General features: G+C 47.1%; 1 protein-coding gene across 2 annotated transcripts; it reads right to left on the reverse strand.

Moving 5' to 3' along the window:
- Positions 1-811: 811 nt before the first annotated feature.
- Positions 812-8,351, reverse strand: kcng3 (potassium voltage-gated channel, subfamily G, member 3). 2 transcript variants are annotated; one of them, XM_038812819.1, is made up of 2 exons: positions 7,150-8,351; positions 812-3,962 (listed from the first exon to the last, which is right to left on the reverse strand). In XM_038812819.1, exons 1-2 carry the CDS (start codon positions 7,755-7,757, stop codon positions 3,317-3,319), a joined length of 1,254 nt encoding a protein of 417 aa, XP_038668747.1. In that variant the 5' UTR covers positions 7,758-8,351; the 3' UTR covers positions 812-3,316. The 2 variants fall into 2 exon arrangements, with proteins under 2 accessions (XP_038668747.1, XP_038668739.1); XM_038812811.1 differs by having other exon boundaries at positions 7,120-8,351.
- Positions 8,352-25,549: the final 17,198 nt, after the last annotated feature.

Genomic DNA, 25,549 nt, shown 5'->3' on the forward strand with positions numbered 1-25,549 from the left:
CTTAGCTGGTCTGGCCTACGAATGACACCAGATCTACAGCACTGTGGCTGGTGCATAGCTGCCCTCTGAAATGTCCCAGCAAGCCACTCAGTTGTATCAAACCACGACAGAGAAAAGCACGGTAGGTGTACCTATGTCAGATGGACTGCAGCAGTTCAAGAAGGTGGCTGATTGACCACTGCTCAAGGGCAACTGGGATGGACAGAAAATGTTGGCCTTGTCAGCCATGCTCACATCCTGAGAACGAGTTTTTAAAAAACATGACATGCTGTAATCACACCCTTCTCCTCAAGTTTACACAGACCATTCCCACTATAAATGTAGCAATTCATAATATGTTTATACAAATAAAGTAACTTTAAAATTCTGTTTGCCTTAGTCTGCCCTCAGCCTACTAATCCTGACAACACCCCCCCCCCCCCCCCCCCCCCCCCCCCACAGTAGTCCTGCCACCTCACTGTATCTATGGAAAGTGACAGATGTCCTTTGCAATGTTTGTATTGCAATTGAAATTGTGCTTTTATAAGGTAATTTCCAAATTCTGCGAAGGAACTTTGTTTAAACTTTATACCAGGTGTCAGTCAGAAAACTCCACAAATGCTCCAATTAAGAACTTATGTTTAAGAAATGACCTTTCCTGAACCTGTTGGATCTACAGCTTTTTCAGTCCCACGTTGGTTCTTTCCTCCTGTGGTATCTCTATCACCCAAAATCGTTCCATATTTGATTTTAATCAAAAACTGCCCATGTCCAGGTCACATATAAAGTACATGTCCTATAAAAATACAAACTCATCGGTTAAAGCGGCAGGAACGTTGTAGCAAATAATTTTAATACTTTAAAATAAATTTTCTGTATACATTGGAAAACAGAATATCAAGAACCAAAATAAGCAAATATCTTTCACAAGAGTCTGAAATGGGCTCGGATTTGCCACAGTAGTCTGTGTGGCATTGTTAATTGGGGCTGAGGTCTACTGAAGCTTCCTCGATGTTTGCCCACCTCAAGTCCACTGACCCGGCCGCCCCCAGGTAGGTCAGCAGCTTGAGGGGCCAGTGTGGAGCTACTGGCCCAGGACGAGCTCTGCTCCAATAATGAAGTGTTCACAGCCACCAGTACAATCGAGCATGTCTTAATACCTCGGTCCTATTTCAATTGTATTTCAATTTCAGCAACTATCAGGATCATTCCAAAATAACCTCCAAAGAAAACGTTAGGTCGTCAAAAATTCTATTTATTTTGCATGGTAGAAGTGCAGGGCCGTGCTGAAACCCCTACTTACTATCTGCAGGATCCTTTAACACTGGATTATTAGAAGAATTTACATTCGGCCTGTGTCTCAAATCAGGGAATCTGGACAGGCCTTTATGGGAGCCAAATGAAAGGACGATAATCCTGGCGCAGGTGCTTTTGGGAGTATCAAAGTCTGTGCTCCATCTGCAGTTTGTATGTCTTTCCATGTTGCCCTTTCTTGTATATATATACCTCACTGTATCTATGGAAAGTGACAGATGTCCTTTGCAATGTTTGTATTGCAATTAAAATCGTGCATTTATAAGGTAATTTCGGCCGGTCTTGGGTGGCGTTCGTGCATTTCAAACTTTCTGTTAAAGATCTTGCCCTTTATGCTGGAAAGAGATGAGTAATTCTTGTTTTGTTCCTCAGTCAATCTCAAAAGATAAATCTGTAAAAGATGTTCCAGAGCTGTTGCCCCTCCAGGTTTAATTAATCACTTTCATTGCCTATCCAATGGTGACTGGCGCGTTCTGTTACTGTGCATTGAGGTTGCTGCACCCTAACCGGACGCTCGGGCTGTTTTTCAAATGTCAGGATTCTACTTTCGAATCTGACTCCAAGGACACAGCATTTTCTCGGTCACCCCAAGGGTAGAATTTGGGGGAAGGTTGGTTCCAGGTTGTCTCTTCCCATGTCCACTCCCAATGTGCGCGACTCCTAAGCACCAATCCATGCTCAGGACGTGTTCAGCATAAATTGATGCCAATGAGCCGATCTGAAGAAAAGGCCACCTGATGGGCAGGTTGAAGTAGCTGAATGGTTTCCTTAAGATCGCTGGCATTTAGGAGCATGCTAGCAGTATATATGAGAGCTCTGCATGGCGCCTAGGGTCATGCTACAGCTAGCCTAGGAACACGAGAAGCATCAGGAATCGTTCATTCCTAGCCTGCTCGTCCCATACGAGTACACACGCGTGCCAAAAATCATTTGATTCTTGTGTTACCCCTCTGGGCATCTGTTGCATGTCACCCAGCCCGAGACTGGAAGCTTCTTCTGCAAAGACTGGGAATTTGACGAGACGTATAGTGGAGGCATTTGTTAGAAATACTTGATAGAAACTACTAAAATACAATTCCCCCTAAAGAATAAATACGTTCCCTTCTCCCTAACCTCTGAACTAAGCAGCTAATTCTGCACCAGCTAACCCTAAGTGAAGCGTCGTTGTTAGTAAACATTTGCCCTAAGACTACAACTTACTGCCTGACCTCCTCCGCCGGCAGCAAGGCTGCTATTGCAGGGATGGTAGAGGTGCCACTGAAATCAGCAGCCCTCCCAGTTTCTTCGTGTGTGGTTCCATTAGGTTTCGTGTTCACGTGTGCAGACTCCTCCTCGTACAGCCTTACCCAGAGGCCTGAATGCGTGGCCTTGGGTAAGTTTTAATTGGGTTCACGGAACTGACTGCTTGAAATGACCTTTAGTATCTCCACTGGAAAGGCCAAACTGCCCCAAAAAAACACGGTGGTGAGCTTTCCGGCGGCACCACTGCGAGATGCTGCCACATTGATCAGCCCACTCCCCTGCTGGAACCATCAATCTGCATCGAATAGGGTTGAGCAAGTTTACATCCTCCCCCCCCCCCCCCCCCCCCCCACACTTCAGCAAGTTGGCTGTGTGTGTTTACAAGCTCTGAGCCGCGGGGCTGATGCCATAAGTCAAAATGTTTACCAATCCCTCAGGTCTCTCCGAGTGGCTTGTTTATATTTTTGTTCAACAGATGGGGACAGTGTCAGACCTTTGCTGAGCTGACATTCGGTCGCGCCAACTTGATCATTTCTCCCAGGGTTAAAAGTCAAGTCATCATTTTGCAGTTGAACCGTGAATTTTGACCTGAGAGCATCTGTCCACGGCTCAGATCCTGCAGATCAGGTCTTGCAGCCATAAACGCCTCAGCCTGGATGGCTGTCAGTGGGGGTGAGGGGGGAGGAATTTCTAATTCACTCATGCAATGTGGGTTGGGGGAGGGAGGGTCACAATCAAGTCCCCAGCCATTCGGCCCCTCTAGCCCGTGCCGCTACTCGCATCAATTCAGGTATTCCAGTGATAAGCTCCTGCCGCAGCGAGCCGACCTGAATTTCAGCTCTTGGTAACAGTGCACGAAGCTGTGGTAGATGAACGTGATGGGCAGCGCCAGCAGGACGATGCCGCTGACCACACACATCCCCCCGAGGATCCTGCCGGGGACGGTGAACGGGTACATGTCCCCGTACCCCACCGTGGTCATGGAGATGATCACCCACCAGCAGGACGCCGGGATGCTGGCGTAGGCGATGTTTTTATCTTCCAGGTCCAGCCCGCTCTCCAACAACTGGGCCAGGGCGCCGAAAATGGCCATGGCCACGCAGATGAACACCAGGAGCATGACCATCTCCCGGTAGCAGCGTTTCAGAGTCAAGCCCAGCGTCTGCAGGCCAATGAAGTGACGGGCAAGTTTGATCACCCAGAAAATCCTCATCATCCTCAACACCCTGAGGGTCACCCCAGCCCGCTGGAGCTGCGAGTTCTCCCCGGTGAAGAAGGACATCAGCACCGAGATGTAATAGGGCGTGATGGCCAACAGGTCAATGATGTTCAGGGGCTTCCTCACGAAATCGCACTTGTTCTTGGAGACGAGGAACCTGACGATGCACTCGGCGGTGAACCAACCCATGCAGATCGCCTCGATTATCCTGGAGAGGTAAAACGAGAATAACAAAAGTAAAACAAGCAACGGCGATTGAAACACAACAAGATACATAATGATGTTTGGATGGAATGGCTAAGGAACAGAGATGGCAATAGGTGAACTTGCATAACAACCACCCACGCAGCACCACCAATATCACTGAAACATGTACACAAGCAGCCCAGTGTTTACCCGCCATCCAGGGTGTCGTATTAGAGTGACCAAATCTTGTGAAACATAAGGGACACGGGACTGGGAGCGGGCGGGGCTGCTGGTGACCAGAACAGCGGGAGGCGTCTGGGGTTCACAGCTTGTCTTATGGAGCCGCAATCTTATCACCTCTGTGCTGGCCGCTCAAATCACCCAACTAACTGTGTCTCCCACAGGCTGTCCGGGAAACACAGCACAAAAGGTGTCCCTCAATCACGCCGGACAAACAATCAAAAGAAGGGGCAATCCCTTCAACTGCGGGACAGTTCTTCGCCCCGATCAAAAGCGTTCCGCTATCTCTGCCAGAGTACAGACTATTGAGAGGAATAGTGGAGTACACAATATTTGATGATCAATAGTGTAGCCCTCCTTCAGTACCATCAGCTTCCCTGTCCAGCAACTCTCCACACAGCCAAACCGGTATCAAATCGATCTGGTTCAGTCTGAGCGGGGGGCGAAGCGCCAGGAGCAGAGTGGCCTTCCTGGTGGTAGGAACAGGTAGTTGGTGTCTTAGCCTCAATGATTTAAAGAATTCCTTCCCCTCCTCCTCCTTTTCTAACCTCGGACTTCTCGCATTTCACCCAACTGTGCTTCTATCTCGGCCACGGTAACTTTTTTAAAAGGCGTGTTCCTTCCAAACGTGCCTTTTGGTCTGGGAAGAAAACTTGGGGCTGTTTGCAGTAAGAAACCTGAATTTAATTGCAACATCTGGCACGTCAAACACGCCCTTCAATTTGTGATAAACTAGTTAATCACGCCTTATACTTTGATTCCATCCCCCATCAACAATTGAATTTGCTTTTACAGGGCAGGTTCCTCTGTATTCCAGGAAATACATCAAATTTATAATGTCCAATCGCGAGCTATGTTAAAACTATACAGAAAATCAATATTTTTTTTAACAATCCCCTAAAGCCCCATTTCACTATCAGTGAAGTAATTTTCAATTACTAATGTGCCAACCAGGCTCCCCACACATAGATGACCGGATAATTTGTTTTAAGCGTCCGTTGAGTGATAAATATTGAATAGGACAGCGTCCGAACTCCCCCTCTCTCCTGGGAAACCTGTTCGAGGGAGCAGAGAGCGCCTCAGTCTAAACTCTAACCGGGAAGGTGGCACCTCCGACAGTGCAGAGAAACACAATCGGAAAATTTGCTCAGAGCAAGGAGCTAAAGAATGAATATTGGGTTGGCCACCCCGGTTTTCTTCAAAGACCAGCGGGTCATTTATATGCACAGCTTCAATAATGTAGCACTCCTTCAGTACCACCAGCTTACATGGTGCGCTCAAACCTCTATAGGGTAACCTAGAGTCAAAACCTTCTCAGAGGGGAGAGGGATACTCCTGAGCGGTAACTTTACATTATATACGTGTTTTTCTCACCAAAAGATGTCATGCTAATTTGACATGGTGTGTGTCAGTGCATCTTAGCCAAATAGGAAAGGAGGTGCACTGAGAAAGTGTCTGACAATCATCCTGGAGACATTTGGAGTATAATTATTAACAGTGGGGGCATTACCGTCAGCCGCACATGGTTTTGGCATCGGAGTAATTTGAAGGGCATAATAAGAAAATGTGTGGACTGCAATTAAGCAGCCGCGAAGCTTTGAGTGTAGGTAGGTTTTTTAAGCATGTTAATTATTAAGTAATTTCATTTTCATTTAAGTACCGAGAGTTCTGTGGAGAGGGATATTTGACAGTACTTTGGACCAGAGTGTTATTTAACCCTTGATGTTCAAAATTAAATAGGCTTCTGAGGTTTGGTACCATTACAGACTTTACGCTTGCTTATTTGTTAGTTAAGCGGAAGGACTCGTGGCAGTGTTATACAAAAGGCAGGAACTTTGTCCTGCTTGGGAGCTTGGGATTGTCGCTGTTAACTGAGCATGTAAACAAGGATTGGAAGAGAACTATTTGTGTGAACATCTTTTGTATGAAAAGGTTCATTTTTCGGGGAGTGTACTTCTCTCCTGCATGCAATTAGATCCCAATTCCTAATTGAAATATATCAATTATATTTTTAATAATTCACACAACCTCAATCCCATCCAATTCACATTCAACGTTGCACATTAAAAATAATTCCAGATCTCGCCCTTGTTTGCAAATTGCAGAATTAAGCGGAAACTTCCATCGATGCTGCGATCCAGTCCCCTGATGGACAGGCCACGGAAAAACAACCCGCCTCCGATGAAAACGGGTTTCCATCCAGTGAAATCTGACACGATTTGTTGGAGGAGACTTCCTCTGGCGGGTTCTGGCATGATTTGCTTTCATATCTGTCATTTGGGAAGGTGTACGTGGAAGGGGAGATGTGTAGAGACGGAGAAAGAAACTTGCATTGTGTACCATCTTTGACGCCCCCACTCCCCCTAAGGTTTTTAGGTCAAATTATTTTTGTACCTGTCGTCAGGTAGGAAACGCAGCAGCCAAATTTGCAGAGGACATGGTCCCTAAATTGCAAAAAGTTCAGGGATAAATGCCCCCCCCCCCCCCTCCCCAAGTTTCTTCAGATCGTTTACATCCACATCTCTCAAAAGTTGGCTCCTCCAACACCGCAGCACTCGCTCAGCACTACACTGAAGTGTCAGTCCGGATTAGGCGCTCGAATGTCTGGAGTGAGATTTACCCTGAGCCTACCCGCTTTCTGGCCTAGACGCCATTTAGTCAGGCCTTGAAGGAGATCCATAAACAGCCCACTCTTATTTGCACACGAATCTGACCAATCTAAATTCGGAACTGCAACAACACGTGCGATAAGTAAACTGAGGGAGGTGTGTTTTGTCAATTTTTGTTTTGTGGAGCAGAAAACACCCTGAAAAGAGACAGAACAAGGACTACAGAGATAAACATGAGACAGACACACTTGGAGACCGCATTGGAGGACAAAAGACATTCACACCCATCGAGAAACTTAACACCACAATTTAAGAAGGAGTTATAGATACCCTGATGGTCCCATTAAACTCTCTGTGTACCTGTGCTCCTCCACACTGTTGTTCTCGGCTGTCTTCCAGTCTGGCAGTGTGCTGGCGCACAACACCACCATGGAAACGATGACGAACACCACGGACACGGTGGCCAGAATCTGGGCGGCCACCGACGAGGTGGGCTCCTCAAAAGTCCTCCTCATCCTATCCAGCCACTTCCTGTTGGACGGCGAGCTCTTTTTCAACTCTTTTTTCTTCTGTCTCCTCAGCTCTTCCTCCTCCTCGGAGTAGAAGGTGTAGGTGTCGGACATCCTGTCATCCAGGCGCCTCTGGCAGCAATATTCCAGGTGCGAGCGGTCCAGGCCCCAGTAAATTAACTCGTTGTAAAAGGACAGCTCGCACATGTGAGGGACGAAGCGGAGCTTCCCGTACTTGACGTAAAGCATGATGAAGCCAAACGCCTCGGAGTGCCTGTCAAAAAAATACTCGTTCCTCTCGTGATCATAGTCGTCGCACACCTCCAGCACCTCCTTCTCCGAGGCACAGCCGTGAAGCCTGCTCACCCTCCTGAGGGGGAAGTCCTTGATCACGTCCTTGGGGAACGAATATCGGGTCCCCCCCACATTCAGGATCAGGGGTCCGCTTCCAAACTTCATCCTCGGACGACCCCCGAAGCTGGCTGCACATTGGGCGGGGAGTGCATGGGCCCCCGCCGCTGGAGCATTGACTTGGGCAGCTCCCTCCCTCCTCAGCCTTTCCCGTCCCCCCCACTTTCCAAGGCTGACGAAGCGGGAAAGTTGTCAGTGATGTGAAGTGGAGCTCCTGGCCGGGGTGGGGAGGGGAGCGATGCTAGAGAGTGGCGAGGCTCAGGTGCTGATGCTGCTGTGTTGGTCCTGTCTCTCTCTCTCTCTCTCTCTGCCTCCCTCTGTGCCTCTCTCTGCCTCAGCCCCACAGGCTGGGTAAGCGAGCAGGACTCCGCACTGGAATGACGCGAAAGGTTTCCACTAACCACAGCGCCCCTCCAACCAACAGCCTGCAGTCGACAGAGAAGAGAGAGACTGTGCAATCTCTGATCCGCGCTTGCACGTAATGCTACACCTCCAGCCTGACTTCCTTATTTGGACCAGTGAGTGTTTACAACTATTACCCAAACAAAGATGATCTGAATAAACAATGGCACGCTTTCAACCCTTTCTGGAACAATTAATCGCGACCCGCTGAAAATTCTCTTTCAATGAAACGTATCTTCGCTCTGCTTGCCTTTGTTCAGACTTTCTTTTGATTTTTCAGTTCAAACGCTATTTCAGTTGGAGCCGTGGAGGCAGAGCGAAAGTTAAGGCAGTCCTTTACACTCTCAACCGTCCCCTAATGTCACATCAGGCGCTTCATTCCCAGGACAAGGAAGAGGGAGAAAGCGCCCAGAGTTAACATCTCTGGACTGACACCGACTCAGTGCTGTGCCTTTCCCGGTGTCTCTGTCACATTGTAGATTTCAGAAGTAATAGTCCAGCGCGATTTCTCTTTTGTAATCAAATCGCAGACGGACAGAAGTTCCTCCCCTTTAGAGTCCGCAGACCAGAACACAAATACGAGATGTAAATTATGCCCCAGAACAGTTGCTGAGAAATGGTTTTGCGCGAACCAGCATTTCCGGAGTCATAGTAAAACACGAACTTAATTATTCAAAGTCCTCGTTTTTTTCCCAATTAAATCGACAATGGATTCGATGCATTCAGTGAATATGAGAAGGGGGACTCATTATGGATACATCTCAAACCATCAGCAAATGCTTTCCTGGAACAGACTGGGAGGGAAGTTCCAGCTGCTCTGGCCAATCGATTTATGGCTGTTAGGTTTTTTTATCGCTAGGGAAACACACCGACCATAGTTCCGATCTAATTTCCCATTGCAAACAAAAACATAGTTGCAATAAAACCGAAGAATAGATAGCAGGCAGTAATTGAAGGGACAGTCGGTTCAGATGCAAAGGAGCTGTCTTCAAAGCGATTCGACCCACCAAGTTGTCGAGACTTTCAATCCGGCCTCAGAATAATTTCAAATACGATGATCATTTTTTTCCGCTAGAGCAATGTTGAACAAAGCATATTATTCAGAATTCAAAAGCTATATATTTTGCCTGTTACATTACTAAGTCGAATCAGGAGTGTTCAATATCGTGCACTTAACACATTTGATACTTTCTGCGGCTGCGGTGCAATGGGAACACTGCGTGGACTACAGCAAAGTGTGAAAGCAGAGAATTGGCTACCCCCAATGCAACTGCCAAGCTACCCCGACGGCTTTAATCCTCCTGGCCTCTACAATCATACTAAAGCAGCAGAGTGGGGGCTTCAGCACAAACCCCTCCTCCACTGTAACCAAATTCCTTAGTGTAGGTTTAGCTGTAAAGTGTGACCTCCAGACATACAGTGATGGGAAGTGGCTGATGCGATGGCTGCAAACTGGTGCTCCGTAGATGACATTTGGTCATTGGATGTACCCTGAAGCAGCATCAGCATTAGGCAGCACAATCTAACAACCCAGCTGCCCTATTTAGCACAGCTAGTCCGTTTTCACCAGCAGGACCAATAAAAGGAGGCCTGGGCCACACGGTGGCACAGTGGTTAGCACTGCTGCCTCACAGCGCCGAGGGTCCTGGTTCGAATCCGGGCCCCGGGTCACTGGTTGTGTGGAGTTTGCACATTCTCCCCGTGTCTGCATGGGTTTCACCCCCACAACCCAGAAATGTGCAGGGTAGGTGGATTGGCCATGCTAAATTGTCCCTTAATTGGAAAAAATAATTTTGTACTCTAAATTTATTTTTTAAAATAAAATGAGGCCTAAACATAGCCTGATTCTTACCCTACTGCCCAGCATTCCACAGCTGGCAACAACTCAATCCAGTGACAAGAAAGTACAGAAGTCCGAAAGTCTAAATAATTGTTTTGGGATTTTTAAAGGCCTAGTATCATAATTTAACAGGGAAGAGTAAAGATTTATTCGACTCAAATGGAACAGGGGTCTTAAGATAAGTCAAGCGAGCCATCTCAAAGTGAGTAGTAAAACTCTGGTTCGGCATCGACAGGAGTATTGCATCCAATTCTATCTTTGGAAAGATGTGAAGGCTTTGGAGAGGGGGCAGAAAAGGTTTTCGAGAATGGCTGCAGGGATGAGGTTATGCGGATGGTTTGGAGAAGCTAGGCATTTTCCTCTTCAGAGAAGAGAAGCTTGGGAAGAGATTTAATTGAGGTGTTCAAAATCCTGAGGTGCCGAGATGGAGAAGATAGGGGAAACTGTTCCCATTAGCAAACCAGCGAACATGGATTGGCAATATAAGCAATATTTTAATGCAGCGAGTGGTTAGGATCCGGAGTAGACTACCTGAGAGAGTGGAAGTGGCAGACGCCATGGTGGCTTTCAAAACTGAATTGGCTAAGCAAGTGAACAGATATAAATTGCTGGGCTGTGAAGAAGGATGGGGTTAGCTGTGTTGTTCTTGCAGAGAGCCAGCAGGAACATTGTTAACTGAGTGATCTCTCTTTCTGCTGTTACCATTCTATTAGTCTATTGTGTAAGCAATTACTTTATATTTCCCAAAACTAGCTATCCCAAACAGAAGATAGCAGGGTTATCTGAAAAATACTCTCCTTTTCAATAATATAGCAATTTGTTGAGATTTTTAAAAATGTTTGATCTAGAGTCTTCAAAATAGAATGCATAAAACATTAAATACATGCTTTAGATTGCCAGTTTAAAGATAAAATTATATTATTGTCACTGATACCTACTCATTCAGCCAAATCTCCCATATTTAACTACAGGCTGTGTTAAAACAATGAAATGCTGTTGTAGATTACATACTAGGCCTCTTCTACAAAAAAGTTGCTTTTTTTTAGAAAACATTTCATTGAAGCATTTGTAATTTTAACACTCTAAACAACCGAGCGGTCCGACACACGCAATAACCACACAGTAACATACCCAACATACCCCCGCCATATCTCCTGACTGCCCGTATATCAGATTTCCGACCCATATTCCTCACTGCCATGCCTCCTTTCCCCCTCCCCTGCCCCCCCCCCCTTTCCCCACCCCCCACCTCCTCTTCTGCTGATGGTCAGTTTTTCTTAAAGAAGTCGATGAACCTCCGAGCAAACCCCTGAATTGAACCTCTTAAGGCAAACGTAATCTTCTCCAGCCTGAGAAACCCTGCCATGTCACTAACCCACACTCCTGACTTTGGAGGCTCCAAGTCCCTCCATCCCAGCAAAATCCATTTCTTGACCACCAGGGAGGCAAAGGCCAAAACGTCGGATCTCAACCACCCTGGGCCCCCCGGGATCTCTGGCACCCCAAATATTGCCATCTCTGGACTCGGAGTAACCCTCCCTTCCAGGACCTCTGAAATGACACCTGAGAATCCCTGCCAAAACGCCCTCAGCTTGGGACACACCAAAATATGTGTATGTGATTCTCCAGGCTTCCCCACACTGCCCGCTCTGTCTTCCACCTCCTCGGAAAATCTGCTCATCTGGGCCACAGTCATATGAGCCCTATGGACCACCTTGAACTGGATCAGGCTAAGCCTGGTACACGATGAGGATGAATTCACTCTCCTCAGGGCCTTTTCCCATAGTCCGACTTCCAACCCTCCCAACTCTTCCTCACACTTCCTCTTCACCTCCCCGATTGGGACCCCTTCCCAATCCATCAATTCCTTATTTATTTCTGAGACCCTCCCCAACCCCTGTTTTTGACATCACCTTATCCTGCAGTCTCCTTAGGGGGAGGCGAAGAAAGCCTGAAACCTGCCTCCGGACAATGTCCTGTACCTGCAGGTACCAAAATCCATTCCCACCCAGCAACTCAAACTCCTCCTCTAATCTCTCCAGGCTCGGGAAACCCTCCTCAATAAAGAGATCCCCAATCTCTGGATCCCTGCCCGCTGCCACCTCCTAAAGCCCCCGTCCAGCCACTCCGGAGCAAACCGGTAGTTATCACAGATCGGTGATCACACCGATGCCCCTCCAGTCTCATGTGCTGCCTCCATTGCCCCTACACTCGCAGGGCTGCTACTACCATTGGGCTTGTGGAGTACCGAGCCGGCGAGAATGGCAAAGGTGCCGTTAACAGAGCCTCCAGACTCGTGCCCTTACAAGATGCCGCCTCCATTCGTTCCCATACTGACCCCTCCCCCACTACCCACTTCCTAACCATCGGTATATTAGCCACCTAATAATAATTAATAACGTTCGGAAGGGTCAAGTCCCCCTCCCCGTGTCCCCGTTCCAGAAGGACCTTTTTCACCCTCGGGGCCTTCCCGGTCCATATAAAACCCAAGATTGCCGCATACATCCTCCTGAAAAATGCCTTAGAGATGAAGATTGAGAGACACTGAAACACAAACAGTAATCTTGGGGGGACTGTCATCTTCACAGTCTCTACCGTCCCCATCAATTACAGCGGGAGCATGTCCCACCTCCGGAAGTCCCATTTCATTTTCCTGCCCAAATTTAACTGATGGAGCTAACCCCAGTCCCTTGCCACCTGGATCCCCAGATACCTAAAACTCCTTCCCACCACTTTGAACGGCATCAGCCTCAGTCTCCTCTCCTGCCCCCTTGCCTGGATTGTGAAGAACTTGCTCTTGCTCATGTTTAATTTGTAACTTGAGAACCGATCAAATTCCCCAATATCCCCATAATTCCTGCTGTTTCCCCCAACTGGTCTGTTATGTAAAGAAACAAATCGTCCGCATACAGCGAGACCCTATGCTCCACATCCCCTCTCACTGTCCCCCGTGAAATGTTCAATGACCTAAGCGCCATTGCCAAAGGCTCTATGGCCAGGGCAAACAGTAGTGGGAGAGAGGACCCTGCCTTGTCCCCCTACACAGACTAAAATAATCTGACCGAACCCGGTTGGTGCTTACATTCGCCACCGGTGCCTGATATAGCAACCGGACCCAATCCATGAATCCCTGCCCGAACCCAAACCCTCCCTGAACATCCCATAGGTATTTCCATTCTACCCGATCAAAGGCTTTTTCTGCAGCCATGGCCACCACCACCTCGACCTCGCGCCCCTCTGCTGACATTATTATTATCACGTTTAGGAGCCATCTAATATTGGACGTCAGGTGACGGCCCTTCACAAATCCCATCTGGTCCTCCCCTATTATCCCCGGGACACAGTCCTCTCTACGTGTGGCCAAGATCTTTGCCAGCAATTTCGCATCCACATTTAAAAGGAAGATCGGCCGATAAGACCCACAACTCTCCGGATACTTATTCTGCTTCAAAATAAGGGAAATCGATGCCTGCAATTGCGTTGGAGGGAGCACTCCCAACTCCTTAGACTCATTAAAAGCCTTCAGCAGGAGCGGCCCCAGCAACCTGGAAAACTTTTTATAGAACTCAACCGGGTATCCATCAGGTCTCTGGGGCCTTTCCCGATTGCATTGCCCCCAACCCGTCTATCACCTCCCCAAGCCCAATTGGGGCTCCCAAGCCTTCCACCAACTTCTTATCTATCCTCGGGAACTCCAACTCCACCAAGAATCGCTTCATCCCCTCCTCCTGGCTGGGGCTTCCGATTTATATAATCTACTGCAAAATTCCTGAAACACATCGTTCACTCCCGCCGGATCCACCACCACCTTCCCCCCTGTATCCTTTACTTTCCTAATCTCTCTCGCCGTCTCCTGTTTCCTCAGCTGATGTGCTGGCATCCTGCTGGCTTGTCCTCCATATTCATACACCGCCCCCTTAACCCTCCTCAGTTGTCCCTCCACCTTACCTGTGGATAGGAGCCCAAATCCCAGTTGTAGTCTCTGATGCTCCTTCAAAAGCTCATCATCTGGAGACTCCGCATACTTCCTGTCCACCTGTAAATGTTTGCCTACCAGCCTGTCCAGCTCTGCCAGTCCAGCCTTCTCCTTATGGGCCCGAATTGAAATGAGTTCCCCCCTAATAAAAGGCTCCAGTGCCTTCCACACCACCCTTGCCGAGATCTCACCCGTGTCATTAATCCTTATGTATCCCCGAATGGCCTCCCTCACCCGCTCGCACACCCCGTCCTCCGCTAGCAGCCCTACATCTAACCTCCATTGCTGCCTCTGGGTCTTTCCTTTGCTCACTTGCAGGTCTACCCAGTATGGGGCGTGGTCTGACACCACAATTGCTGAATATTCAGTATCCACCACCTCAGCCAGAAGTGCTTTGTCCAACATAAAGAAGTCTATCAGGGGATACACCTTCTGCACACGGGAGTAGAATGAAAACTCCTTACTCCTTAGCCTCCCAAACCTCCATGGATCCCCCCCCCCCCCCCCCCCCTTGCGCTCCACGAACCCCCGCAGTTCCTTTGCCATAGCTGACACCATTCCAGCCCTGGGACTTGACAGATCCAGCCTCGGATCCAGGACCTTGTTAAAGTCTCCTCCCATAATCAGTCGATGTGAATCCAGGTCCGGCACCTTCCCTCGCCACCTCCTAACAAACTCAACATCATCCCTGTTTGGGGCATATATATTCACCAATACCACAGTCATTCCCTCCAGCTTCCACCTAACCATAATGACTCTTCCCCCCGAGTCCGCCTCTATCTCCCCCACCTCGAATACCACCCGTTTTTGACCAGGATCGCCACCCCCTTTGTTTTGAAGTCCAATCCCGAATGGAAAACCTGCCCGACCCATCCCTTCCTCAACCTAATCTGGTCCCCCACCATGAGATGTGTCTCCTGCAACATGGTCACGTCCGCCTTCAGTTGTCTCAAGTGCATGAACACAAGGGCCCTTTTGACTGGCCCATTCAGTCCACGAACGTTCCACGTGACCAGCCTAGACAGGGGGCACCCCGCCCCCCTCCCCTGCCGATCAGCCATAACCTCCCCTAGGCCTGTCTTTGGCCCATGTCCCGCACCTCTCCTGGCCCGCCCTCAGGCAACTACTGCCATCAACCCTCCTCCTCCAACACCTTGAAAGTCCCCTCCCCGTCAGCAGTCTATTCCCCCCCATTCCCGCCCAACCCACCCCTCCCCTCCCATCTCCACCCTCTACATCGGTCGTCAGCTCACCCCACACTTTGCTTCTGTGAACTAGCCCTCCCAACAAGCCTGGCAGCCCCTGCCCCCACCCTGGCACCTCGCATCTTACTGGTTTCCCTCCCCCCCTGCTCTTAGTGCAAACATTCAAAACAATGGCAAGAAGCAAAAACAAACAAACTATCCCTCCCAAGGTCGGAGCACAAAGGCCCACCCCTCCTCCCTTAACAAAGTATTATATACTAGCCTAACCCCAAACAGAACCGAAAAAAAAAGAAACAAACAGAACATCCAAAATAAGTCAGAACATCGCAAATCAAAAGTTCAAAGTTTTACAAAGCATGGCTCGGTTCCCCGCAGTCAATGTTCAAGGTCCATAAGACCATAAGACATAGGAGTGGAAGTAAGGCCATTCGGCCCATCGAGTCCACTCCGCCATTCAATCATGGCTGATGGGCATTTCAACTCCACCTACCATCATTCTCCCCGTAGCCCTTAATTCCTCGCGACATCAAGAATTTATCTATCTCTGCCTTGAAGCCATTTAGCGTCCCGGCCTCCACTGCACTCCACAGCAATGAATTCCACAGGCCCACCACTCTCTGGCTGAAGAAATGTCTCCGCATTTCTGTTCTGAATTTACCCCCTCTAATTCTAAGGCTGTGCCCACGGGTCCTCGTCTCCTCGCCTAACGGTAACAGTTTCTTTGCGTCCACCCTTTCTAAGCCATGTATTATCTTGTAAGTTTCTATTAGATCTCCCCTTAACCTTCTAAACTCCAATGAATACAATCCCAGGATCCTCAGCCGTTCATCATATGTTAGAACCGCCATTCCAGGGATCATCCGTGTGAATCTCCGCTGGACACGCTCCAGTGCCAGTATGTCCTTCCTGAGATGTGGGGCCCAAAACTGGACACAGTACTCCAAATGGGGCCTAACCAGAGCCTTATAAAGGCTCAGTAGCACATCGCTGCTTTTATATTCCAACCCTCTTGAGATAAATGACAACATTGCATTCGCTTTCTTAATCACAGATTCAACCTGCATGTTTACCTTTAGGGAATCCTCGATTAGCACTCCCAGATCCCTTTGTACTTTGGCATTATGAATTTTCTCACCGTTTAGAAAGTAGTCTATGCTTGGATTCTTTTTTCCAAAGTGCAAGACCTCACATTTTCTCACGTTGAATTGCATCAACCATTTCCTGCACCACTCTCCCAAACTGTCTAGATCCTTCTGCAGCCTCCCCACTTCCTCAGCATTACCTGCCTGACTACCTAACTTTGTATCATCGGCAAACTTCGCTAGAATGCCCCCAGTCCCTTCATCCAGATCATTAATATATATGGTGAACAGCTGCGGCCCCAACACTGAACCCTGTGGGACACCGCTGGTCACCGGCTGCCATTCCGAAAAAGAACCTTTTATCCCAACTCTCTACCTTCTGTCAGACAGCCAATCCTCAACCCATGCCAGTAGCTCACCTCGAACACCATGGGCCCTCACCTTACTCAGCAGCCTCCTGTGTGGCACCTTATCAAAGGCCTTTTGGAAATCCAGATAGACCACATCCACTGGGTTTCCCTGGTCTAACCTATTTGTCACCTCCTCAAAGAATTCTAACAGGTTCGTCAGGCACGACCTCCCCTTACTAAATCCATGTTGACTTGTTCTAATCCAACCCTGCTCTTCCAAGAATTTAGAAATCTCATCCTTAACGATCGATTCTAGAATTTTACCAACAACCAAGGTTAGGCTAATTGGCCTATAATTTTCCATCTTTTGTCTTGATCCTTTCTTGAACAAGGGGGTTACAACAGCGATCTTCCAATCGTCTGGGACTTTCCCTGACTCCAGTGATTTTTGAAAGATCTCAACCAACGCTTCCGCTATTTCTTCAGCCACCTCCCTCAGAACTCTAGGGTGTAGCCCATTGGGGCCAGGAGATTTGTCAATTTTAAGACCTTTTAGCTTTTTTAGCACCATCTCTTTTGTAATGGCAACCATACTCAACTCAGCCCCCTGACCCTCTAAGGAGGTCCTCCTTCTCCTAATCAGTTTATTCTGTTTCATAAAGTCTACTGCACCCTCAGCCGAGCCAAAGTACAGCAGTCCAAACTTTATGGCTTTCTTATACAGGGCCGATTTGACCTTGTTGAAACTCGCCCTCCTCTTTGCGAGTTCTGTTCCCAGGTCCTGGTACACTCAGATCTCAACATCCTTCCGCATACTCCACCTCGTCTGCCTGGCCCACCTCATACTGCATTCCTTATCCAGGAACCAATGCAATCGTGCCACCATTACCCTCCGGGCGCTCACCCCCCAGGGGCTTGCGCATTGACGCCCTAAGGGCCCGGTCCACCTCCAACGCTCTGTCAAACGCACCTTCACCAAGCAGCTTCTCCAACATCTTCCCCACATATGCACCAACGTCCAATCCTTCTCTTTGCTCCAGCAGACTCACAATCCAAATGTTCTGCCTCTGCGAACAGTTCTCTAAGTCTTCCACTTTCTCCAGCAGTCGCTTCTGCTGGTCTTTCAGCATCCCAATCTCTGCTGCCATCGACGTGGACTGCTCCTCACGTTCCCCTGCCAGCTCCTCCAGCCTCTGGATCGCCTGTCCCTGGGTCGTCAGTCTCCCCTCCACGCGGTCAACCACAGGCTTGATCTAGTCCACCGCCCGGACCAGGTCCTCCCCACACTCCTTATGTTGTTGTGTGAACTTCTCGTTTCGGATGCTCACCAACTGGGCCGTCGACCACTGAGCTGACGAGGCTGGACCCTGCGCATCCGCCATTTCCACACTCGATTACTGCTCCTCACTCGCCACCACATCCTCCGTTTCCGATTTCTTTCTGGGCCACAGCTCCATAAAGTAGGGGTCCCCTCCTCCTGTTCCTGATTCTACACCTTTACCGTACAAAATTCCTGCAACAATCCGACGTAAAAGCCACAGACAGAGCCCCATGAGTGGGAGCTGCCAAACATGCGACCTTTCACTCCATGGCCGCCACCGGAAGTCAATAAATGTTGCTTTTAAACCACCTTGTCCAAACTATCTTCCTTAGAGCTTACAATTGCTTCCTCTGAATTGATGGTCTGGGAAGTGACAATGCATCATTGCATGACAAATTTGGAGGAGATCATTAATGAGTCTGCACGTCTTCCCAGTGTCTATGTGGGTTTCCCCCGGGTGCTCCGGTTTCCTCCCACAGTCCAAAGATGTGCAGGCTAGGTGGATTGGCCATGCTAAACTGCCCTTAGTGTCCAAAAAGGTTAGGTGTGGTTACTGGGTTACGGGGATAGGATGGAAGTGTGACTCAAGTAGGGTGCTCTTTCCAAGGACCGGTGCAGACTTGATGGGCCGAATGGCCTCCTTCTGCACTGTAAATTCTATGATCTATGGTAATGATTTTGACCTAATCACCAGTACAAAGACATGGTTGCGGAGTCAGGAACTGATTATTCCTGGAGGTATGACTTTTCAAAGTCAGTTTGAAAAGGAGGAGTAGGGTATTTAGCTCTGATAATAAAGGATGGGTTAAGGACAGTGAAAAAAGAGGGATTTTAGTTCAGGAAATCTTGATATATAATGTATTTTAGTGAAGCCGTAAAACAACAAGGGTCAGGAAACACTATTGGAAGTAGTTTATAGTCCTCTGACAGTTGTAGTGTTGAGAAGAATATAACGCAGGAAATTAGTGGTGCATTTAATAATGATAATGCAATAAACATGCAGAATGCTAATCTTCATTTGGATTGACCAAACCAAATCTGCTGTGATAATCTGGAGGACAAGTTCACAGAATGCATTCAGGCTAGTTTTCTGGACCAGTATGTTGTGGAATCAACCATGGGACAGGTTACACTAGGTCTGAGAAAGGGAATAGGGAAATCCCTGGGAATTACAGACCCATCAGTCTTACGTCGCTGGTGAGCAAAATATTGGAAAGGATTCTGAGATAGGATTTATGATTATTTAGAAAAACATAGTTTGATTAAAGATAGTCAGCATGGCTTTGTGGGGGGCAGGATATGCCACACAAGCCTCATTGAATTCTTTGAGGATGTGACGAGACACATTGATGAAGGTCGGGCAATGGATGTGGTGTATATGGATTTCAGTAAGGCATTTGATAAGGTTCCCCATGGTAGGCTCATTCAGAAAGTTAGGGGGCATGGGATACAGGGAACTTTGGCTGTCTGGATACAGAACTGGCTGGCCGAAAGAAGACATCGAGTGGGAGTGGATGGAAAGTGTTCCGCCTGGAGGTCGGAGACCTGTGGTGTCCCACAAGGATCTGTTCTGGGACCTCTGCTCTTTGTGGTTTTTATAAATGACTTAGATGAGGAAGTGGAAGGGTGGGTCAGTAAGTTTGCCGCTGACACGAAGGTTGGGGGAGTTGTAGATAGTGTTGAGAGTTGTTGCAGGTTACAACAGGACATTGACAGGATGCAGAGCTGGGCTGAGAAGTGGCAGATGGAGTTCAACCTTGATAAATGTGAAGTGATTAATTTTGGAAGATTGAATTTGAATGCTGAATACAGGGTTAAAGGCAGGATTCTTGGAAGTGAGGAGGAACAGAGGGATCTTTTGGTCCACGTACATAGATCTCTCAAAGTTGCCACCCAGGTTGATAGGGTTGTTAAGAAGGCGTATGGTGTGTTGGCTTTTATTAACAGGGGGATTGAGTTTAAGAGCCACAAGGTTTTGCTGCAGCTTTATAAAACTCTAGTTAGACCACACTGGGAATATTGTGTCCAGTTCTGGTCACCTCATTATAGGAAGGATGTGGTACAGAGATGGTACAGAGGAGATTTACCAGGATGCTGCCTGGACTGGAGGCATGTCTTATGAAGAAAGGTTGAGGGAGCTAGGGCTTTTCTCACTGGAGCGAAGAAGGAAGAGAGTTGACTTGATAGAGGTGTACAAGGTGATGAGAGGCATGGATAGATTGGATAGCCAGAGATTTTTCCCAGTGTGGAAATGGCTGTCACGAGGGGACATAATTTTAAGGTGATTGGAGGAAAATATCGGGGCGATGTCAGAGGTAGATTCTTTACACAGAGAGTGGTGGGTGCGTGGAATGCACTGCCAGCAGAGGTGGTGCAGTCAGAGTCATTGGGGACATTTAAGTGACTCGTAGACAGGCACATGGACAGCAGTAAATTGAAGGGGTGTAGGTTAGGTTGATCTTACATAGGATAAATTGACGGCACAACATCGTGGGCTGAAGGGCCTGTACTGTGCTGTACTGTTCTATGTTCTATGGCTGTATTGTGCATTCTCAAGAGGTTAATTAATAACCCTATTATAAAGTGTTATTATCCCAGTTGATGTTAGAATTGGACAGGAAGACCCCAGAATGAAACCCTGGCTCAAAAGACCATAACCTTTACTTTTTTAATATAAGACATGGAAGAACAAAATCATCAGCTCACTAACTAGTTTTAACAACAAGAAAAAGAACATGATTAAACATGAAAGGTTGGATTATTTTACAATACACCTTTACTCCCCCATTAGAACATAGAACATAGAACAGTACAGCACAGAACAGGCCCTTCGGCCCTCGATGTTGTGCTGAGCAATGATCACCCTACTCAAACCCACGTATCCACCCTATACCCGTAACCCAACAACCCCCCCCCCCCTTAACCTTACTTTTTTAGATCACTACGGGCAATTTAGCATGGCCAATCCACCTAACCCGCACATCTTTGGACTGTGGGAGGAAACTGGAGCACCCGGAGGAAACCCACGCACACACGGGGAGGACGTGCAGACTCCGCACAGACAGTGACCCAGCCGGGAATCGAACCTGAGATCCTGGAGCTGTGAAGCATTTATGCTAACCACCATGCTACCGTGCTGCCCTAGCTTAACAAATACGCATAGATTTAAATCTTAACATGGATTACAAAGTACATCTTAAACTACAATAGTCTCAGTAACACAGAAGTAATTTTCAAGCATACAAGATGAATGTGGTCAAAAACACTTTCTGCTCTGAACCCAAGTTAGTGTCTGTGGCTTTCTCCTTAGAATCCCTCCTGATGAGAGTTTCCAAACTCCACTCCCAAAAACATGTTTTCAAATGTTCTCTCATGATTATGCTTTCCCTTTAGCGGTTTGCATTTCGAAATCCAGCCCAAGTTATACAAATGGCACTTTTATTCAAAGCCACTTTTAACTCCACTTTTAACAGCGAATCCAGTCCAGGATTTTACACCAACCCCTTTAGGATTTCTTTGCCTTGACTGTTGTGAAAACTGCTCACAATTACTTTCACTCTCGGCTCACAGACGGTATTAAAAGGCATCAAGAGCAGCATGGTGGCACAGTGGTTAGCACTGCTGCCTCACAGAGCTGTGGACCCGGGTTCAATCCTGGCCCCATGTCACTGTCCGTGTGGGGTTTGCGCATTCTCCCTGTGTCTGCGTGGGTCTCAGCTCAACAACCCAAAGATGTTCAGGGCAGGTGGATTGGCCACACTAAATTACCCCTTAATTGGAATTTTAAAAAAAATATATCACAAGTTTTATCTACCTCTGAAGTCTGCTGTCCCACTTTAAATCTAGTTACTGGGAGTCTCTTTAAATCAGAACACTTTTTTTATTTTTTATTCAATTTCTCTGAACAATACCTTGGTCTGTACCTCAATATCTTGGGGCGGCACTGTGGCATAGTGGTGAGCACTGCTGCCTCACAGCCCTCACAGGGACCCATGTTCAATTTCGGCCTTGGGTGATTGTGTGGAGTTTGTGTCTCCTAATGTCTGTGCAGGTGCTCCGGTTTCCTCCCACAATCCAAAGATGTGCAGGTTAGGTGGATTGGCCATGTTAAATTGTTCCTCAGTGTCCAAAGATGTGCAGGTTAAGTGGGGTTACAGGGATGGGGCTGGGGAGTGGGCCCAGGTTAGGGTGTTCATTCAGGGGGTTGGTGCAGACTCGATAGGTCACATGGTCTCCTTCTGCACTGTACAAATTCTATGGTTCTATAGTTCTTTTTAATAAATTTTTTTTTAGAGTACCCAATTATTCTTTTCCAATTAAGGGGCAATTTAGCGTGGCCAATCCACCTAACCTGCACATCTTTGGGTTGTGGGGGTGAAACCCACACAGACAAGGGGAGAATGTGCAAACTCCACATGGACATTGACTCAGGGCTCAGATCGAATCCGGGTCCTCAGCGCCATAGGCAGCAGCGCTAACCACCTTGCCACCGTGCCGCACATGCTCCCTTAACTGCAGTTGTTTTAAACACCCTTTTTGTCCCAATTTTCTGGATATCTTATTCCTTAGAAATTTTGCAATTCACTTGTTCTGCCCAGCTTCTCCTGACAGAGTTGAAAGCTGTTCACTCCTCAGCAAGCTGGTAATGCTCTAGCTTCCAGTTAAAACTAGGAACAAAGGAAGGTCACCGCCTGTTGCTAAGCAATGCCCCTGCTACTGCAATTCATTTTTCATGCCACAGAAATACAGTTAGAAGGTAACCAAACACCATACATGCAAACACCTTTGTCCAGCATGAATCTAACTACAGATTCTACCCTCCACACGCAAATATTAAATTAAACCCACTCAAAATCATATCTTTTTTCTAATGTATACAAACATAATTTCCTTAAAACTACCTTTGTTTTCCTAATAAAAAAGGAGCTCAAAGAAATAGTCATTGCCATATGATAAAATACTATATTGAGTTTGAGATGACTTATTTAAGTCTTAAATTAGTGTCTTAAGTGTGATCAAATCAAAATAATGATAATTTATATCGTGAAATTAAATAAAAAAATATGATGGTGGATCAGGAATAAGAAAAGTTTAAAGAATTAATTAATAATTTGCAACTATTATATATTTCTTTAAGGGTTAAAAACCCCATGACTAAGAAGAGAAGCTAAAAATACTATAAGGTATAATTTGCCAGAAAGAGTAGTAAGCCTGAAGATCAGGAGGATTTTAGAATTCAGCACAAATTATAAATTTGTAAAGGGGCTAAGATAGCACATGATATTTTTATGAAATATGTATATATATGGTGGAGAGAAATGGAGTTGATTCTGAGACTCGGGTCCTGAATCCAAATAAAGGAAAATATGGTGGTATGAGGTCTGAGTTGGCTATGATGGACTGGGGAACATTACTGAATGGGATGACATTGGATTGGAAATGGCAAACATTCAAATAATGCATGGATGAACTGCGACAATTGTTCATTTCTGTCTGGCGCAAAAATAAAATGGGAACGGTGACCAAACCATAGCTTACAAGGGAAATTAGAGATAGTATTAGATCCAAGGAAGAGGCATACAAATTGGCAGAAAAAAAACAGCTGACCTGAGGATGAGGAGCAGTTTAGAATTCAACAAAGGAGGATAAAGAGACTAATTAAGGGTAAAATAGAAGAGGAGAGTAAGCCTGCGGGGAACACAAAATCTTCTGTAAAGCTTAGAACATAGAACGCTACAGCGCAGTACAGGCCCTTCGGCCCTCGATGTTGCACCGACATGGAAAAAATCTAAAGGCCATCTAACCTACACTATGCCCTTATCATCCATATGCTTATCCAATAAATGTTTAAATGCCCTCAATGTTGGTGTGTTCACTACTGTTGCAGGTAGGGCATTCCACGGCCTCACCACTCTTTGCGTAAAAAACCCACCTCTGACCTCTGTCCTATATCTATTACCCCTCAATTTAAGGCTATGTCCCCTCGTGCTAGCCACCTCCATCCGCGGGAGAAGGCTCTCGCTGTCCACCCTATCTAACCCTCTTATCATTTTGTATGCCTCTATTAAGTCACCTCTTAACCTTCTTCTCTCTAACGAAAACAACCTCAAGTCCATCAGCCTTTCCTCATAAGATTTTCCCTCCATACCAGGCAACATCCTGGTAAATCTCCTCTGCACCCGTTCCAAAGCTTCCACGTCCTTCCTATAATGAGGCGACCAGAACTGTACGCAATACTCCAAATGCGGCCGGACTAGAGTTTTGTACAGCTGCAACATGACCTCATGGCTCCGGAACTCAATCCCTCTACCAATAAAGGCCAACACACCATAGGCCTTCTTCACAACCCTATCAACCTGGGTGGCAACTTTCAGGGATCTATGTACATGGACACCGAGATCCCTCTGCTCATCCACACTACCAAGAATTTTACCATTAGCCAAATATTCCGCATTTCTGTTATTCTTTCCAAAGTGAATCACCTCACACTTCTCCACATTAAACTCCATTTGCCACCTCTCAGCCCAGCTCTGCAGCTTATCTATGTCCCTCTGTAACCTGCAACATCCTTCCGCACTGTCTACAACTCCACCGACTTTAGTGTCGTCTGCAAATTTACTCACCCATCCTTCTGCGCCCTCCTCTAGGTCATTTATAAAAATGACAAACAGCAACGGCCCCAGAACAGATCCTTGTGGTACGCCACTCGTAACTGAACTCCATTCTGAACATTTCCCATCAACTACCACTCTCTGTCTTCTTTCAACTAACAAATTTCTGATCCACACCTCTAAATCACCCTCAATCCCCAGCCTCCGTATTTTCTGCAATAGCCGACCGTGGGGAACCTTATCAAACGCTTTACTGAAATCCATATACACCACATCAACTGCTCTACCCTCGTCTACCTGTTCAGTCACCTTCTCAAAGAACGTCTTGACCTAGAGAGTGGTGAGTCTATGGAATTCTCTACCACTGAAAATAACTGATGCTGAAACATTGTATGAATTCAAGAAGCAGTTAGATATAGCTCTTGGGGATAAGGGATCAAAGGATATGGAGGGAAAACAGGAACAGGTTACTGAGTTGGATGATCACCATTGATCATAAAGAATGCTGGAGCAGGCTTGAATGGCCAAATGGCCTCCACCTGCTCCTGTTTTCTATGTTTCTGTATCATCATTCCTAATTCCTAAAATTTTAAAACAGGACAATGACCTAATTAAAATTATCGAAGCTAGGCCTGGCTGTAACATTTGAATAATAGGTGCTAATATGGTAGCATGATGGAACCATCAATTCACCAGACACGTGTTTCCGATATGAATCTAGGCTTTAATCGACTTACTTCAGAGCCAGCCTGTTACCCGTTGATGAACTCTTAGTGAACTCAGGCTGACTCTGGACAAGGGTATTTATACAGCTGCACTAGGGGGAGGAGTTGTGGGCGGAGCCAAGGGTGGAGGCCAGTACAAGTTCCTGAGTACTCCCAGAGCTACTCCCCCTAGTGGTAGGATAGCGCTACTGCGCTTACAAAGACAGTGTGAATGATCATATATACATATATATATTACATTCACCACATCGTACAAATAATTTTGCACATGATCATCCCGGAAGACACATTAATGGCGCTTGTGGACGACAGACCAAATTCAAAGGGA

This window comes from Scyliorhinus canicula, chromosome 1 (assembly GCF_902713615.1).
Source record: "Scyliorhinus canicula chromosome 1, sScyCan1.1, whole genome shotgun sequence".
NCBI lineage: Eukaryota > Metazoa > Chordata > Chondrichthyes > Carcharhiniformes > Scyliorhinidae > Scyliorhinus > Scyliorhinus canicula.

Bases quoted from the DNA above. Each gene is read 5' to 3' on its own strand.
- kcng3 (XM_038812811.1), bottom strand. From the start codon at position 7,757: ATGAAGTTTGGAAGCGGACCCCTGATCCTGAATGTGGGGGGGACCCGA. The intron at 3,963-7,119 runs GTATCTATAACT...TTACCTCTCCAG, and splicing joins AGTTTAATGGGACCATCAGG to GATAATCGAGGCGATCTGCA.